The following is a 17,291-nucleotide window of genomic DNA, read 5'->3' on the forward strand; positions in this document are numbered from 1 at the left end:
GGATATAAGGCAGAAACGATGACGTCTTCAAGTTAGCTGTGTGAGTTGATATGTTAGTGATCGTGGTTCATAGCTCGTACCACATCGAACATATGCCCCGGCTACCACAGTAGAGTAAGCAAAATGCGCCGACTTTTCGGTCTCTTCGGTTATCCGAGTCCAGATGGGGTCCCATGGCATCTATTATTACAGTAGCTAGACTGCTTTCATAGAATCAATCGTCGTTTGCTTCTCATTATCCTCTGTTTTCATTCAGTAGATACCTCATCAGTCACAATGTCGAGAACCGCCAGTACCTTGCTTTGCCGCGCTGCGCCAGCGCTCCGTCTCGCCGCACTGCAACCAGCTCGTTCACCATGCCTGCGCCGAGGATATGCTCAAGAGACACCGTTCCCGAAGCCACAGAAACTGAAGGGCGTCCTCAAGCCTTTGAAGCAATTCTTAGTTACGCCTACAGTGGGCACCGAGTTCCCAGAGGCGAATCTCGTTCAGATGCTGAACGCACCCAACTCGGATGAGCTTCTCAGAGACCTCGCCATCACGAGTAAGCGCGCAAACCGCTACCTTCGAGAAGACAGAGCTGACGAATGTGTTCTCTCTAGTCGCGCGACGTGGAGTCGTCTTCTTCCGCAACCAGAACGACATGACCAACGATCTCCAGAAGCAGCTCATCCAACGTATGGGTGAGCTAGTGGGAAAGCCGAAGGAGTCGACCCTGCACATACACCCCGTACTCAACCCCAACACCCCGATGGGTGGCAACGACCTGCACATCAGCACCATCAACTCCCGTCAGCGAATCATGGCCCACGGCAAGGCCGTACCTCGTGACCTAGGAAATGTAAGACAGGCGCTTGAGTCGTGGCACAGCGACATCCAGTCCGAGCAGGTGCCTTCCGACTACACATGCTTGAGACTTGTGGAGCTACCCACCTGTGGAGGAGACACATTGTGGGCATCTGGATATGAGGTCTATGACCGCATTAGCGAGCCCATGCGGAAGATGCTTGAAGGGAAGACGGCAAACTACACCGCACCATGTAAGTCTGCCAGCTGCTAGCGAACTTCGTGCCCTCTAACAAGTCTCTCCGCAGTCTTCGAACGAATCATCAAGAACTCGAAGCTCCAGGTCTACACAGAGGCGCGTGGCCACCCCGAGAACACCGGTAACCCTCTGAAGGCCGTACACCCGGTCATCCGCACAAACCCCGTCACCGGGTGGAAGAGTGTCTTCTCCATTGGTGCATACGTACGTCTAACTTCAGCATCCAAGCCATACATCCACTAACTAGACGACAGCCCGAGTCTATCAACGGCCTGACTCAGCCAGAGAGCGACATGATCCTGAACTGGCTGATGGACATGGTACTCCGCAACCACGATCTGCAGTGCCGCTTCAGGTGGCAAGGTCCAAACGACATGGCCATCTGGGACAACCGCAGCATGGTACACAACGCGACCATGGACTACGACGACCACGGCAACCGCTTCGGATACCGCGTGTGCGGTATTGGAGAGAAGCCCTACTTCGACCCCAACAGCAAGTCGATGCGCGAGGCGTTGGCGGAGGAGGCGAAGGAGGAGTCTTCATAAGCGAATGATGTTTTTAGATAGTAATTCTGGTGGGAACGGCGTTTTGTCTTGTTAGTGTACGAAGGAAAAGCGGTGGGGTTCCATCCTTGTATGAAGTAATCTGATCTCTTTTGTTTCTTGTCCGAATCTGATGTCTACTTCGTGCAAATTTGGTTGTTTCTGTTGCCGTCACATCTGCCCTGTCCTATTGGCTATTGCAAGGCCGCCAGTTGATGGATCGGATGTAAAAGTTGACGGGATGTTTGCCGCTCAATCTGCGACACCGCTGAAGTGACAGGAGAAGAGGCAAGTCCTGTGGGGGCCGCCGCTGGAAGCTCGGAGTTCACGGCACGTGCGCGGTGGTAGCCAATAAGAGCGTAGTGCCCCGCTTGGAGATTTCGGCCCGAGTGGGTCAGGGGACGACTCCAAGTGCGAGAGCCTCATCGATCGCTCGTCATCGCACAGTACAGTATCGTGAGTACCTAGGTACCTGGGTATCTACAACACCTTCTTTCTGCCCGGAGCAACCCCGGATCTAACGTCATTATCTTATCATCGCATAGCACACGTGCAAGTACTCATGAGGATACGAAGGCACTCGGCAAGATCCGTTGCTTCGCCTTCTCCATCTGGCGTTCAAGTGCGAACTGCAGTACACTATTCCATTATCGTCCGCTAAAGCTACGAAGAAGCATTGATACGTGTCTTCACGCTATCAGTAATTGTCTCCTCCAGCCCCATGAACCCCGGCCGGCCAAGTTCCTTCAACAGTGCTTCTGCTCTAGCTCGCGGTCCGATCTCCGCCAGCGGAAAATCTAGACCCTCGAGCTTGTCTCGCGGCTTGTAACCTGGGACGACTTTCGCAAAGATGTCGAAGAACTCGTTGATGGAGTAAGACGAAGCGTAAGCAAAGATGCGTTCATCGTTGACGGCTGGGTTGATCAAGCCGGCAACATGGAGACGAGCGACGTCCTGGACGTGGACATAGTAGACTGCGCTAGCGTTAGCTGTTGTTTGCGCTGCACATTTGGAAAGAGCAGGGGTTACATACAACGCTGTACATGCTTGATGGAGTCGGTATCGCCGTCCAAGATCTGGAGCGGAATACGCGCTGTAGACGGAAAGCCCTGGTGGGCCACGTCTAGCGGACTGCCGTAGATAGTGCAAGGCAGCACTGCGTTAGCAGAGAAGTGCGGCTTGTTGTTCTTGATCCATTCCCAGAATGCCTGTTCGGCCGCGACCTTGGACGCAAAGTACGCGATCATGAACTTATGCATCGGTGGAAGCGAATCTGGAATGTTCTTAGACAAGGCCAGCGTCTGCTCGTCATACTCATCCGCAGACACTGTGTCAGTCCCTCGGTATGCTTGCAGCGAGCGGACCGCAGCTGAAGACGACGTCAGCACGAAGCGCTTCACACTGGGCTCTTTGGCTGCGGCTTCCAAACAGCCCAGAGTTCCGGCCACGGTGGTTCGGAGCAATTCGTCTGGTGTGACACCCATGTCCCGTACTGAGGCAACGTGCACAATTCCGGAGACACCTGGACGGTAAGACTTGTCAGTGATGAAACGGTGTTTTGTTTAGGCGGTGGGAATACCTGACACCGCGTCGTCGAACGCGCCGGGCTCTCTCATGTCCTTGACAGTCACGAGTTCAAACTTGTTATCGCCATACTGCTGCGAGAAACGATCTGCGAGCCATTGGTGCTTGCTGGCGTCGCGCACTGTGCCTCGCACCTTGTAGCCTTGCTGGAGAAGCTGGTCTGTGACGTGAGCGCCAACAAAACCGTTGGCCCCTGTTACAAGGACGGTGGAGCCTGCGGCAATTGCGGGACTGTCGTAAGGAGCCATGTTGGGTGAATACAATACGAGGGTGTTGTAAGATTCTCAGCACTGAGATCAAGTCTGCGAAAGGTTTGGATAGTGGGGTGATGGGGTGATGGGGTGACGGGGTGGTGAAAATAATCAACTCTTCTACGTTGTTTGTACTTCCGAACACAGTCAGCCCGGTACCATTCAAGATCTTCGGCGCATTATTGGTGTTGAGCGTTTGAACGATGCTATACCTTATCGAGTGTCGATATAGTACCGCTACCTGAGGATAAGCACTGTATCTTACTGGGCTGACGGGTACCCACCCCCTCGGGATCTTGACTCAGAACACACCGAGCTCGCTAGGTGACATCCGACACCCGACAGTGACAGGGCTCCCATGCGAAGGTGACGCCATAAGATGTAACTCTCACGAAGAGACTCCCACGAATGAGAGAAATCGCAAGTATAATATACTGTAACTCTCACGACTATACCGTCAGGACTGTTTCCACGATACTCGAATAACCAAACGAAGATGCATCGCGTTGACTGTGGTTGTGCTTTTCTCGCTTTGCGAACGCTCGCGCGCGTTGAGGAATACACCACTTCGTCGCAAGTACCACTCGAAACCGCATTCCAAGTCACCTCCGAGGCAGAACGACCATGTCTCGCCGTACTGAGCTGCGAACGATGTCGCCAACAACGACTCCCACTCACTGCCGTCACCATTTTGTGCGCTCATCTGGTCGACTGGCTGTGTCGATTATGGCACCTTCATGAAGAGGCTGTCGCAGAAGCATCCACGGATTCCAGCAACGGCAATAACACGACTACAAGTACACCCCCGCCCAACACCAGCAACACTGTCGAGAGCCCGCATGCCAATCAGCCTTGGAAGTTTTCCCTCGGCAACTACGATCTCGCTGCCGACGAAGCCGATGCGCTCAGCAACGAACTGATGACGTTGCGCCTGACAGGCTTCTCAGCCGTCTTAGGTTCTCTCGAAGCCGCTCTCGTCACATCTGGATCCTCGTCGTCTACCGCATCTTCTCCCGATAAAGGGGCGAATGGAACGCCCAACGGGAAAGCGGCTTTTGCGCCAGCTTGTCTTGACCTCGTCCGCGCAAATCTCAGTCTAGTGCGCGCATGTATCGGTCGTCTCAAAGCGCGCTCACTGCTGAGCAACGGTGCGGCAGGCAATCTGTGTTAGCACTATACCCAAGAATAATGTGTTGAACCATTGGGAGAAAGCATTTCACATGCGCTCGGTATGATGTTCGTCTTCGAGACAAGAAGTTGAGGTACGTATGTATTATCTCCTATTATGCTACAGCATCGTGGCTCCTCACTGGGCCAAATAGCCCCTATCACCAGTCAGCGCTTCATGGTTTCTCACGTAAAGATTGAACAATACATACCCATCCAGTACCAATGACTGACCAAACATGTAGCTGCTCATGGGCCCAGCCAAGAACACAACAGCATCAGCAACCTCTTCAGCATCTCCCAGCCGGCCTGCAGGCACACGCTCTCGCACGAGGTTATCGATGAAAGCCTTGGTCTGTTCCGAGGACGCGATGAGCGGCGACATGATGTACCCAGGGCAGAGCGCATTGATACGAATCTGCTGGGGTGCATACAGCACGCCCTCAGAACGTGTCAGACCGAGGATAGCATGTCGACCCGCTACATATGCACCAGCAGCGACTTGAGGGGGTGAAGCGGCAAAGGCATGCACTGAGCAGACATGCACGATACTGCCACGGCCATATCGCGAGTCGCGCGGCTCCTGCCGCAGCATTTGCCGTACCCCGGCCCGATGCCAGAGCCAGACACCAGTCACGTGTTCTTTGAGGTGGGTATCGAATGCGGCGGGTGCCGTGTCGGGACTGCCGCCCATGGGCCCACCGAAGCCGGCATTCAGAATGACGAAATCGATACGAGCGAAGCGTGACGCGGCTTGTTGAACGACAGCCTCGACGGACTCTTCCGTACTGCATGGAGTGGAGACACTCAGCACGTCTGTCACCTTGTACTGCGATGCTAGCGTCTGCGTTGTCTCTTGCAGTCCAGCCTCGTTGGTGTCGACAAGGGCAAATTGTTGAACACCATTGCGGGCCAGCGAGTATGCGGCGCTTTGGCCGAAGCCTCCAACGTAGTATTAGCCTTCTATCTCCTTTGCTACAAACTTTGTGCAAGCCATAAAAATGCAAAGATAGCAACAAGAAAACGTACCAGATCCGGCTTCTGTGATTAGTGCAATTCCCGAAAGCATTCTTGATATGGTGATCTTCGTGGCTAATTTTCATCCCATGGTTCTTGACGTTGTTTTATCGTGATCATGCAATACCCTCGGTGCTTTCTGACTCGGCGTGTTCAGAAACGCACCGAGTTGATTGCTTTCGCCCCCAAATCTGGATCCTAGCGCGGAGTTGTGTGGAGAGGCATGAGGCGGAGAATGAAAAACCCCGGCATGGGTATCTAAATTTGAAGCGTCCAATAGGGAGCGCCCAGCGCTCTTAACAATCCGAAAGCGAAGGACGTGCGTTATGCTCCGCGTCGGCGCTCTCCGATTGTCTGTTTACAGGTTACTACGTTCCTTACCTTCTCAACGATTGTGCCTATGCAAAAGGTATCCGATTCAAAGCTCCATACCATGTAGTTCTTGCGGACAGCCACACCCCAACAGCAATACGACCGCCCCACTACCCAGCCCACGGACCGCGGTCGCTCAATGTTGCTGCGATGCACCCACGCGGCCCCTTGCGAAGGCCAAGTTTGGAGCATGAAGCCTCAGACTGTATAGTTCTCCATGACGCCTTCGCATGAGTATCGCTAAGGTTGGAGCAAAGACTGTATCCTCTCGTCAGACGCAGAATATGAAGCACTCAACTTCTTGGTCTGAATATGCGACCTGGGCACACAAGCACTTGGGGTTTCCTGTGCGCTTGGTGATGATCGTTGTAGGTGGGTTGTGATGTCGAGATCGAAGAAGAGCTCATATAGCTGGTAAGGCAGTCATCGTATCTGAACACTAGAGAGTGCAGTTTCCGTGGGAGCGCACCACTGCAGGTATGAAAGCGTCCGGCTTCGTTTTTCTCAATCAAGATTCCAAGTCGACTTCTCTTAGCCGACACAGCTGGCTCATCATGGTTCGCGGTCGGCTGTAAGCTCGGCGCGCTTTCCCGTCGATTCGATCAGCCTTTGCACGTCGTCTGGGATCCATGAGAAATAGCAAGATCAAGTCACCAAAGCAATCTCTGCTCAGCTATACGGCATTCCTCTAGAACTTTCGTCGTTGTCACGGTCTGGATACCTGGGCAGGGTCGCGACAGCAGCACATCGCTCGTGCACTTGTGCGTGATGTGAGTGGCTCGGGTGGTCCATAGCATTGGTGGCAATGGTCACCATCTGCGGAACGTCCGGAGCTGACGGCGATGGAGATGCGACAACGCTGTCATGGCTGGAATGACGATGAGATGCCGTTCAGGAGTGTGACGTGCGTCAACCGGTGACGAAAAGCTAGCGGCGTAATTCCTTGGCGCCAGTAGAAGCTAGCGCGTAAACAGCTCATCCAGGCACACCGTTCGTTCTCTTCGCTGATACACGAACTCAACGCTACCCTCATTTTCCATCATTTAGCTTTAATTTTTTGGATAGACCCCTTTCTATCGCTTAGCGGGTGTTGACCGCTTCGTCGACTTAGTAAGAATACCCCACTCCAGACTTCCCTCTAAGCAGCCGAAACATCCACACCTACGCTGCATAGCCAAGCTCGGTGAGATGGCAGGTGTTGGACACTTTGCCTCCTCCCTGCGACTCAGTCGGGATCGAAGTGCGCGACATATCCATTCAGGGCACGTAGGAAGAGACATTGTTCCTCGACTGATGCAGCCACGCAACGCACTGGTGCAAAACAACAAGGCAGCCCCATGATTGGATCATCTTCGACGTGACTGCTACCTAATTCCACCACTTTCGCTTCTGCCACGTTTGAGCGCAAGTTGGAACGAAACTGCAACCACCTCGGCCCAACCCTTCCAGGATACTGACGCCCGCCAGAATGGACCCTTTTAGATATCGGAAGGCGTATGAGGCCATGGTGCATACAACGCAACTCATCGAAGAACGTCTGAATCAAGACGTTCAGCTCAATGAGGAAGGCACAGTCGATGACGATGGCGATGTACCAGAAGCCGCCTTCCAGGAGCAAGATCCGGACAGCATGGACTGGACGCCTACGGAATCGAATACTCCACCTCCAGAATGCGGACCACCACCAACTCTATCAAGAAAGATGCGTCATCTTCTACCTGGTGGCGGAGATAGTGATCTGCAGGCCGAAGATCGTGGAGAGAACGCAGTGCTCCTGCACAAGCTCAAAGAGGGGAAGATCATGGATGAATGCATTGACAAGCTGGTCCATGATCTGCCGGACGTCTTGAATTACCAAAAATCACTTTCATTCACTCCTTCGACGATCGAAGTGCCCAAGGACTTTGGGCTGCAGCTCAGCATCTCGATAAACCACCATCTCGCTCAAATAGAGGATCGCAAGGCGTTGGAGAAGTACCGCAGGTTACTTGGACATCGCAAAGATGCGACAAAGAAGAAACCCGTCAGGCTTGGGTTTGATCCAGTCGAATTGATCAAAAAACAAGCTGTAGCCTTTGGAAAAGACGTCCCTACACCTGTCTGCACGCTAGACAACGAGATACATCCTATCTTCCGTCTAGATAACTGGCACGGTTGTCCAGATGGGATCTACGAGGTCTTGAAACCGGCTTTGCAACTGGCCACCTTGCTCTTGACATCTCAGGCCACTGCTCACTTCTGGCACACTCTGGTATTTGGCAAGAGGGAGGCCTGCGAGGAGACATCTGCAGCGTATGGTCAGCCTTGTTTTCGCATCAAAGAGGACGTAGCATGGTCTGAAGAACACCATGCGACGTTCAAGAACTTCCTGGACAATCAGATCGATACGGTTCACTTCTACTTCCACCACGATCCTCTACCACCAGAGACTGCATATGCATCGATGGGTCTCGTCAAAGATTACAAGAACGGTTTGATGCGGAAAATTAATCACAAGTGCCATACGAGTCGCATCTGCCTCCATTCGGATTTTTATACTACTGCAAAGAAGCTCAGCTTGCTACGATACAGGGAGCCAGCGATGGTATTGCGATACAACATGTTTCTTGCTACATGCTTGGCGCATGAGGTTGCACACTTCTGTGAGGTTTCTGGGCCACATCACGACCACCCACTGCTTTCCGAACCTGAAGTTTTCTTTGGTGACAACATGTGGACGGAGAGTGGAATCGCTTTCGAACTCAAGATCTTCGGCGGGCGCATACACCCGCTGTCTAGCCGGATCGACTGCAAATTCGGACTAGCGTGTCTGGACTACCCGCTCAAGGAGCTTTACGACAAGGACGACAATGTTCTATACGCCTTGCCGATGGACTACATCCTTAAGCTTCAGCAGAAGGAAACATGGGAGCAAGACTTCAGCAAGGCTGGCCCGGATGTCTTCTTCGTTCCACGCACCGGAGGCCGCTCAATCGAGATCAACGGGACCAATCTGATGATTTGGGAAGATGAGAACGATGCAGAGATCTCGGATCATATTGATAACGAGGATACGGAGTGGATGCGTATGGATGATGGGTCGATTGCGAAGAACCCAAAAGCAAATAATCGCAAGCCACAGCGACAACCCGTGGTACCCCGATGGAATCCGTACAACAACCAAAAGAGGAAACAAGCTGTCGAGACAGGAGCCCCGTGTGTCTCCACAGAGGTGGTAGAGATAAAAGACGAGGAAGTGAAAGAGGAACAGAAATTGGAGCCGCCTGAAAACACTGAAGCAGGCAAAGGTGCTTCGGATCAGGATATGGCTTAATAAGAGATGGCGTTTTCGGAGGGAGGAAAAGGAGGAGGGATTGTTGCATTCACATTTAGCACGTTCTCTTGGATACCACTGCATTTGCGTAGGGCGTTGTTGTTTGTACTGCATTGGCATAAGCATCAACAGTTATTAGTACTACTTGTTTGTATACAGCTCATGCTTCATCGAGAGCTTTGTTCGCTAATGCATCTGCTTCTCGGTTCATCTCTCTTGGTATATGCCACAATTGTATCTCACCCTGGCCTTTATCTTCCCAGCGGTTCAACCAGTCGTACATCCATTTCATGATCTTGAAGTGCGCGACTTGTCTGCCATTGGAGCCCACCCCACCACGCTCAATCCAGTGTTTCATCCACTGGCTCAGAGCTTTGACTAAGAAGCTTGAATCGGTCGCAATTATTATACGATAGAGTCTCCAATTAAGGTGCGTGATTAAATCGATCATGGGAAGCGCTTGCACTAAAGCTTCAATCTCCGCACGCGTGCTTGTTTGAGGCAGAGACTCGTCGAGTAGACCTTTCCAGTTGCAAGGAGAGTTGGGACCGAAGTAGACACCGTATGAAGCCCGCGCTGTTGGTCGACCGTTGTTTCGACACGCACCGTCAATGTAGACAACTAGAGTCGTGTCGTCCGGTATAGGGTTTGGCTTGGACACAATCTTCATGCGCAGTTGAGAGATACTCTTCTCGGGATTGTAAAAAACGAGTTCAGACCGGGGAATGGGAGAGTAACAAGGGTCTTCAGATGGAACGAAACGGCGTCGGGTCAATTCTGGATACTTGTTGCGAGGCATGTTGTTGGCTTTGATCTTGACGTTGAGTTGGACTGGAGTTGTGAACTGTCTCTTGTGCAGCGGATGAGTCGGAACCTATATAGTAGTGATGATGTATAGAGTTTCGGCCTTATTATCAATATTAGAGAGTCGCGTCCACGGCTATCTTCATTCCAAGCAGAGGTACCTGACCGGGCCTACTGCTGAGCTAGTCCGATGTGGCTAGCGTGCTGTAAGCGAGGTGAATCTTGGCAGAGTCACTGGAGCCCGAAATCTGCTTCCTGACAACGACGCACGCCTATTGTCTACTACCCCCGCCGAACGTTCAACCCGACCTTTTCGACGACTTCAAGATGGCGGACACCCAGAAAGATGCGCTGTTCAAGACGGTGCAAATCGACGCCCTGGTACGTAGGAAAAGTGCAGCGCCAGTACCCCACTGTGCGCCCCGCCATTGTGCTGGAAACATACCGTTATAGGAGCCCGGTGTAGCTATGAGAGACTGACTGTGGTCCTCAGGTCGCGATTAAGATCGCTACCGCAAGCGGCAAGTCGTTCCCCTCGCTCGCGACCGGAAGCATTGTCGGCATGGAGAAGAACGGCGTCCTAGAAATCACAAACTCGTTCCCCTTCCCCGAAGTCTCTGCTGCCGCGCAGACCGATGGCCAAAACGATACCGTCGCAAACCTCGCCGCTGGTGCTCCCCGCGCCAAGCAGAATATCGCATACGGAAACGAGATGATCAAATTCCTCCGAGAGGTCAACGTGGACGCGAACAACGTCGGCTGGTACACAAGCACAAGCATGGGCAACTTCGTCAACCTGAACACGATCGAGAACCAGTACTTCTACCAGAGTCAGCCAAACGAGAGGACCGTCGCTTTGATCTACGACGTGAGCAGGAGTTCTCAGGGTACCCTGAACCTGCGCGCATACAGGCTCTCGCCTTCTTTCGTGACAGCATACAAGGAGGGCAAGTTCACCACTGAGAGGTATGTATAAACGACTCTACATAAAGGTGGAAACTGACAATCCCAGCCTCCAGAAGAGTGGTCTCCGATACCACGACATCCTAGTCGAGCTTCCAGTCACCATCCGCAACTCCCACCTCCTCACCTCGCTTCTCCACCAGCTACCTTCCGACGCGCCCAAGCAGGAGCTCAAGTTCCCTCCCAACCTAGCCGCTTTGCAGCAGGACCCAAACACCCCCCAGGCACCGCTCTTCCCCAACTACGACTCGCTCGACCTCTCCATCGACCCCTTCCTCGAGAAGACCTGCGACTTGCTTCTTGAGAGCATCGAGAACCACCACACAGAGATCAACAACTACCAGTACTACCAGCGTTCGCTCGCTCGTGAGCAGACCAAGATTACTGCATGGCAGCAAAAGCGCAAGGCCGAGAACGCGGCGCGCACAGCCTCAAAGCAACCTCTCCTTCCCGAAGACGAGTGGCAGAGGCTGTTTAAGCTGCCCCAGGAGCCCAGCCGATTGGAGACGCTCCTCAACTCAAGACAGGTGGAGCAATACTCGAGGCAGGTGGATGGTTTCACGGCAGGCGTCACTTCCAAGATGTTTGCCGTCAAGAGCAACCTCCTTCCTGGAGAGTAGGTTTTGGTAGATGTGGCTGTATTTCATGATTATGCTTCTCTTCGTCACGGCATGGGCATGGCGTTGCGGGTTAGCGGTCCCTTTGACGGGACTGGATTTGATCTTTTAGATGGAAGGACCACGATGATTATGTGAAGGGGCATTTCTAGCGTTTGCCCATGTGTTCCGATGCCAAAAGTTGGAAATGCCGCAAAAGCGTTGATGTTCAAACAGACGCTGCTCAGCTAGGCGGCTGAAAGCTCTCCTAAGCGTGTGCGGAGCGACCATTGCCACATAGAGTGCTGAATCAGACAAAGAAGTAATCAACACGCGTTCGCGACATCAATACAGGTGCTCTCCATGCTAAATGTGTCTACACCTGTAATACTCGCCAACCCTAACGACTCGGATACCGGATCGACGGTGGACCTGCATCTTTCACGAAAACGGCTTGGGCTAAAGCAGCGTCCAACACCGGCGCCATCATGCAACAGGCCTCCTCGCCTGTCCTCCAGCAGCTCCGGTCACTGCACCCTGGCGCTCTCCAGACGCTACACCAGTCGCCCGACGGAACGCTATATCCCCACAATCAGGTCCTGCCCGAGCTGCAGAACCTCCACACGAGCGATGTATACCAACAGCAGTACGCCCTGAGCGGGCCATCGCACCAACAGCCACCGTCGCATGCGCTGCCCGTACATTTCGAGCAACATGCGCTCCCACCTTCAGGGCCGTACCCGCCATTCCAGCCGGCGGGCTATCAGCATGGCACGAGTCCGCGATTCATGAACGCGCCCCCTCCCCCGCTTCAAGAACACGCGCAACAGTATCACGCATCCCCCCAGACGGTACAACGACCGGTCCAGCAACTTCCTCTCCCACCGCCTGCACCACCGATACTCGCGGCACCGCAGCCACTGCCACGCCATGTTGAACCAGCACCGTTGCTGCATAAGCAGGAGAGCCAGGATGGGTACGTTGGCTTGAGCGTAGCGACAAAGCGCACCCTACTGATCCTTCGATAGCGACGACACTCCATTGTCCAACCATGGCCAGTTCCAAGGCTTGAAGCTCATACCAAACCCACCAGACTTGGAAGAATGGAGAGAGAGACTGTTTCATGTCGATGACATGATCACTTTGACTGAAGAGCAGTATGATGACTCCCTGGCATACTCAGGACTATGCGTTGACCCCCTTCTTAGGTTCCAGACATACTTCCCTCACATCGACAACGTCTACTCGCATCGCTCGACACAGCGGCATAAACGCAAACGCTTCGTATCGCATTATTGGGATTGCCGGCTCAAAGGGCGACCACCAGGCACCAAGAAGTCTACAGACCCAGACAAGAAGAAGAGGAAGAGGGTTGCCAGAGAGCGGGACCTATGCGATGTCAAGATCAAGATCACCGAGTTCTTCGATCGACGGGAGTACGAGGAACAACTTGGTCGGCGACCACCAGGCACAGAGAACGACCCACCGAGTCCGGTAGCATCGACCATGCCGCTGAACCCCAACCGGACGGGTCAGAATCAGAACCCGCAGTTCTTTGGGCAGCAACCGTTACTTCCGCAGCAACCGGCTGGAAGTTGGGATATGCCTCCGAACATGAGCGCGCAATCAGGCATGAACATGCCAGAATACGCCCCCTCATCCGGCGGCCCATCGAAGAAGTTCTACACATTCCAGAGGGTGAATGGAAACGGCGGGAATGGCAAAGGCGATGGCGTTGCCGGGCCACATAAGCATTCCCTTGAGGAGAGTGACCGTGTGAAAAAGAACAGCGTCATTAGGTGGCAGGCAAAGATCGATAAAGACGATAGGAAGAGATCGCAGGTAAGTTTGATTTCTCTCATTCATCTCAGACTCCGCTTTCCTGTTCCACCGACCCATCTAGCCATGGTGATATGCAATGGCGATCCACACTGCCCGCAGATCAAACGCATACGTCATTTCGATGCATGCTTGGAACACCGACTATGCCCATCGCTCGACTTGTAATCATTTAAGACAGCTTGCTTGGTTCTTACACTGATCCTAAGTTTCCGACATTGTCCATGAGTTCTTTCTGCAAACTTCGCACATTGCCCTGCTTTCTGCCATATCCCTGCACTCGTCCTTCCACCATCTCCAAGACTACATTTTGTTCAACCCTTTCTTCATTCCAAACACCATCTTTGCGAATCAGTAGTGAGACCATTCGATCCAAAATGACCGACACCAACCAGGGCGGAGATCCATCCAAGAAGACGTACCACAAGAAAGCCACCGGCAATGCTTTGACAACAGTCAAGAACCACTCCAAAGAAGACGACCTAAAACTATACGGCAGCGCATTCTGGTAAGCCACACATCCCCAACTGCACCTCCCACGCTCAACCAACTAACCCCACCCAGCCCCTTCGTCCAACGCGTCTGGATATCCCTCGAGCACAAGCAAATCCCCTACCAATACATCGAAGTCGACCCGTACAAGAAACCGCAATCCCTCCTCGACGTCAACCCGCGCGGTCTCGTCCCCGCCCTGCGCCACGGCCCTACATGGTCGACCCACGAATCAACGGTTATCATGGAGTATCTCGAGGACCTGCAAGCTGGACCCCACCTCCTCCCTCCCGATGCGCAAACGCGTGCTACCTCGCGACTCTGGTCAGACCATGTAAACCGTAATATCATACCCTGGTTTTATAAACTACTTCAGTGCCAAGACGCTGGCGAACAAGTGTCTCATGCGAAGGAACTGAGGGATCAGATTGGGAAACTCGTTGATGCTGCAGATCCCACCGGGCCTTTCTTCCTCGGTCCGCACATCTCGTTTGTGGATGTGCAGATAGCGCCCTGGGTTCTTCGGTTAAGGCGCGTGTTGGGTCCGTATAGGGGGTGGCCTGAGGCGGAAGAAGGGAGCAGGTGGAAGAGGTGGATTGACGCGATTGAGGCGGAGAGGAGTGTCAAGATGACGACGAGTACGGATGAACTTTATTTGGATAGTTATGAGCGGTATGCGGAGAATAGGCCTGGGACTAGTATGTTGGCGGATGCGGTTAATAGTGGGAGGGGGTTGCCTTGAAGAGTGGATTGTAATACAATGATATTGAAGCTACGTGTATCGTTCGAGACTGATTTGAGTTCGCAACAATTACAGGAGACGATCAAAAGATCGTGACAACAGTTTCTCCAAAGCAATCCAGTGCTTTATCAGCCTCCGGTTTATCTAGTTGCAACATTCCCTTGCCAATCCTCACAAAGGCTCGCTCACTTCCCGAATCCTCCATCGTTTTTTGCTGATTCTCATCGAGATCAGGAAGTAACTTCAGCAGCAAGCAATGTAACGTCGAGGTGAAAGTGCCTGGCGGATGATTTGGGAACAGACTTGTATAGATGACGAACAGGAAGACGGGGGCATCAAAGACGCCACTTGGTTGTGAGAACGGCTCGTTTCCCATGTCGTCGAGTATATAGCAACAGACCTCCTCTGGAGAAGACGGATTGTCTCGTTCCCAGCCAGGTTCGCAAACGACATGAGGCTCACGATCCTTGTAAGCGAAATTGTAAGTTCCCCCATCCGGCGGCGCGCAATGCCTTTTCCACGTCTCCTGTAGTGATAACAACGGCCCTCGTAGAATGATGTGGCCCCCAGATACCATGCCCATAGGATCGCTGGTGCTGGGATAGACTTGAGCGTCGAGTAGTGTGGCTGTTGTCCCTGATTCCTGGAAGCTTAGAAGCCTTTCATACACCTTGCCTTCCACAGAGGCCCAAGACCACGAGGGTGGATTCGATTGAGAGGGATCCAAAGGCTTTGGACGAAGACCGCCATCGATCCGCCACAGTAGACCTTCTGGCATACGAGACAGCCAAAGCCCGGCAAGGTATCGATCTGAGTCTGTCTTTAAGAACCGCGCGAGACTCGATATTGCGGCTAGCTTGTCCGCGAAAAAAGTGATTTTGCGATCAGTGTAGTGCTCGAGGAAGTTGTTCCACGACGTATAAGAGGAGAATGTTGGTAGCCGGAATCTCTCGTGCCATTTGGGTGTGCATTCACACAATGTAGCTTCGCGACAGACAAAGACGACTTCATCGCATGTGAAGTGGACTACACACGGAGAAAGGAATTCTTCCTGAAGACACCAAGCACGCTGTCGTAATTTCAAGTTAGGAGAGGCCATGAGAGCAGCTCGGTCATCCCCTCCAACGTAATGCAGGGAGTGTATGATTGGCTCACGAACGCAGACTGTATAAGTTTGATCACCGTGCGCTATGTCGAGCTTTTGTGGTTTGCGACGGTTCAACAGACCCTGCTGTGCGTTATCGGCTGCAGATGCTGCAATCGTGAGGTATGCATTCGAGTAGATGTCGGCCATTTCAGCAGCTTGCTGAGCCCAGTCCTCTATAGAGTCCTGGATAATACCTGCGAACGCAAAATGATCAGTATGAACTGGAATAATCACCAAAACTAACATTGCTTACATAGAGAGTCGATCCAGAGATAGTCGATCTCAAGCTCGCGCACTAACAACACAGCTTCTTGGAACGTCTTTGGCAAATCCGTCCATCTAATACCTTCCAGCATGAAATCAGACAACGTAGCCTCCATGGTCCTGATCATCTCGATACGGCCCCAACAATGACTGAGGGCTGCATATCGAATGCCTGACTCATTCAAAGTTGGAATAATTGCTGAGGTTTCGTGCAGTCTTACTTGGTGCACTGAACCATGATCTCTGACGGCCAACAAGCGCTTGGGGACGAACTTCGATATGCCCGTGCTCGTTGAGCTTCTCAATGACGCAGAAGCTACACAAGACGTATGCTCATTACCACACTTCTGCAGTATAGTCTTGATGAACTGCGCACAGTCTGTGATCTTTGGATCGTCGTCGAGTTTCCCAAACGAGTTCAGAAACGGCCACGAACACTTGTGTCCTGTACTTTGTCAACACAGTAAGCGCATTTTCAGGGCTTTTGACCTTTAAATAAACATGAGAGACTTACCTGGCATAAGGTGAAAATGCCAACGAGCATGGACTGCATTATTGGTAGCGACAGTCGAGAAGGTTTGGCATTACAGCAAGGCGTTGACGTACGATCAACTAATATGACTGGAAGGCCTTCTCCGTCAGAGTTGCCCCCATCGCTTACGCATATCCTCTCAGCGTCATCTGGAGATATTTTCATGCTTTTGCAAACTGTCTCGCTAACTTGTCGAAGGAGATCGCACGGCTCGCACCCATCGTTTGCTGCGTGTTGCAGCTCCGCGTAAGATGTCCAGAGAGGCTCGGGACTGGGAAACCGTAAGCTCTGACAGACTTGACATCCTGAATCATGCATTTTGTGAACGATATCTCTTTCAGGCGACTCAGTCTCTGGGAATGCACCTGCGTCGTTGCGGTATGTAGTACTGGACACTGGGCTGACCCTCAGTTTGATGACGTCGAGTGTTGACCTGCACACTGGACACGATGTCTATGTATGATGGAAGAAAGCTAACGCATACGGAAGCCACCTGTATACAGATCGCGATAACTTTAGTTCTTGATTAAATGTATAATCCAGTGCAGATGTTTCCTCATGCGTAGACTGGGGTGATTGACCGAGGAGGAAGGCGCGAGCTCATGATAAGCTAGAACA

At 52.6% G+C, this 17,291-nt stretch overlaps 7 protein-coding genes across 7 annotated transcripts; 4 read left to right on the forward strand and 3 right to left on the reverse strand.

Annotated features, from left to right (window-relative positions):
• Window positions 1-276: 276 nt before the first annotated feature.
• On the forward strand, window positions 277-1,593 carry J4E79_005141 (uncharacterized protein; the record flags this gene model as incomplete). Its single annotated transcript, XM_049354019.1, has 4 exons — window positions 277-544; window positions 603-1,040; window positions 1,095-1,249; window positions 1,300-1,593. The coding sequence occupies 4 exons, from the start codon at window positions 277-279 to the stop codon at window positions 1,591-1,593; spliced, it is 1,155 nt and encodes a 384-aa protein (XP_049211639.1).
• A 660-nt stretch (window positions 1,594-2,253) lies between these two features.
• J4E79_005142 (uncharacterized protein) lies at window positions 2,254-3,422 on the reverse strand (the record flags this gene model as incomplete). The annotated part of the gene is made up of 3 exons (XM_049354020.1): window positions 2,254-2,564; window positions 2,624-3,112; window positions 3,170-3,422. 3 exons carry the CDS (start codon window positions 3,420-3,422, stop codon window positions 2,254-2,256), a joined length of 1,053 nt encoding a protein of 350 aa, XP_049211640.1.
• A 1,309-nt stretch (window positions 3,423-4,731) lies between these two features.
• On the reverse strand, window positions 4,732-5,661 carry J4E79_005143 (uncharacterized protein; the record flags this gene model as incomplete). The annotated part of the gene is made up of 2 exons (XM_049354021.1): window positions 4,732-5,534; window positions 5,622-5,661. 2 exons carry the CDS (start codon window positions 5,659-5,661, stop codon window positions 4,732-4,734), a joined length of 843 nt encoding a protein of 280 aa, XP_049211641.1.
• Window positions 5,662-7,449: 1,788 nt separating this feature from the next.
• J4E79_005144 (uncharacterized protein) lies at window positions 7,450-9,294 on the forward strand (the record flags this gene model as incomplete). Its single annotated transcript, XM_049354022.1, has 1 exon — window positions 7,450-9,294. One exon carries the CDS (start codon window positions 7,450-7,452, stop codon window positions 9,292-9,294), a length of 1,845 nt encoding a protein of 614 aa, XP_049211642.1.
• A 160-nt stretch (window positions 9,295-9,454) lies between these two features.
• Window positions 9,455-10,093, reverse strand: J4E79_005145 (uncharacterized protein; the record flags this gene model as incomplete). The annotated part of the gene is made up of 2 exons (XM_049354023.1): window positions 9,455-9,870; window positions 9,901-10,093. 2 exons carry the CDS (start codon window positions 10,091-10,093, stop codon window positions 9,455-9,457), a joined length of 609 nt encoding a protein of 202 aa, XP_049211643.1.
• Window positions 10,094-10,425: 332 nt separating this feature from the next.
• On the forward strand, window positions 10,426-11,681 carry J4E79_005146 (uncharacterized protein; the record flags this gene model as incomplete). Its single annotated transcript, XM_049354024.1, has 3 exons — window positions 10,426-10,479; window positions 10,592-11,064; window positions 11,111-11,681. The coding sequence occupies 3 exons, from the start codon at window positions 10,426-10,428 to the stop codon at window positions 11,679-11,681; spliced, it is 1,098 nt and encodes a 365-aa protein (XP_049211644.1).
• A 464-nt stretch (window positions 11,682-12,145) lies between these two features.
• Window positions 12,146-14,407, forward strand: J4E79_005147 (uncharacterized protein; the record flags this gene model as incomplete). The annotated part of the gene is made up of 6 exons (XM_049354025.1): window positions 12,146-12,633; window positions 12,686-12,814; window positions 12,866-13,499; window positions 13,892-14,004; window positions 14,061-14,312; window positions 14,365-14,407. 6 exons carry the CDS (start codon window positions 12,146-12,148, stop codon window positions 14,405-14,407), a joined length of 1,659 nt encoding a protein of 552 aa, XP_049211645.1.
• Between the last annotated feature and the right edge of the window lie 2,884 nt (window positions 14,408-17,291).

Source organism: Alternaria viburni (genome assembly GCF_023758015.1).
Source record: "Alternaria viburni strain BMP 2772 chromosome Unknown scaffold_9, whole genome shotgun sequence".
Classification (NCBI taxonomy): Eukaryota; Fungi; Ascomycota; class Dothideomycetes; order Pleosporales; family Pleosporaceae; genus Alternaria; species Alternaria viburni.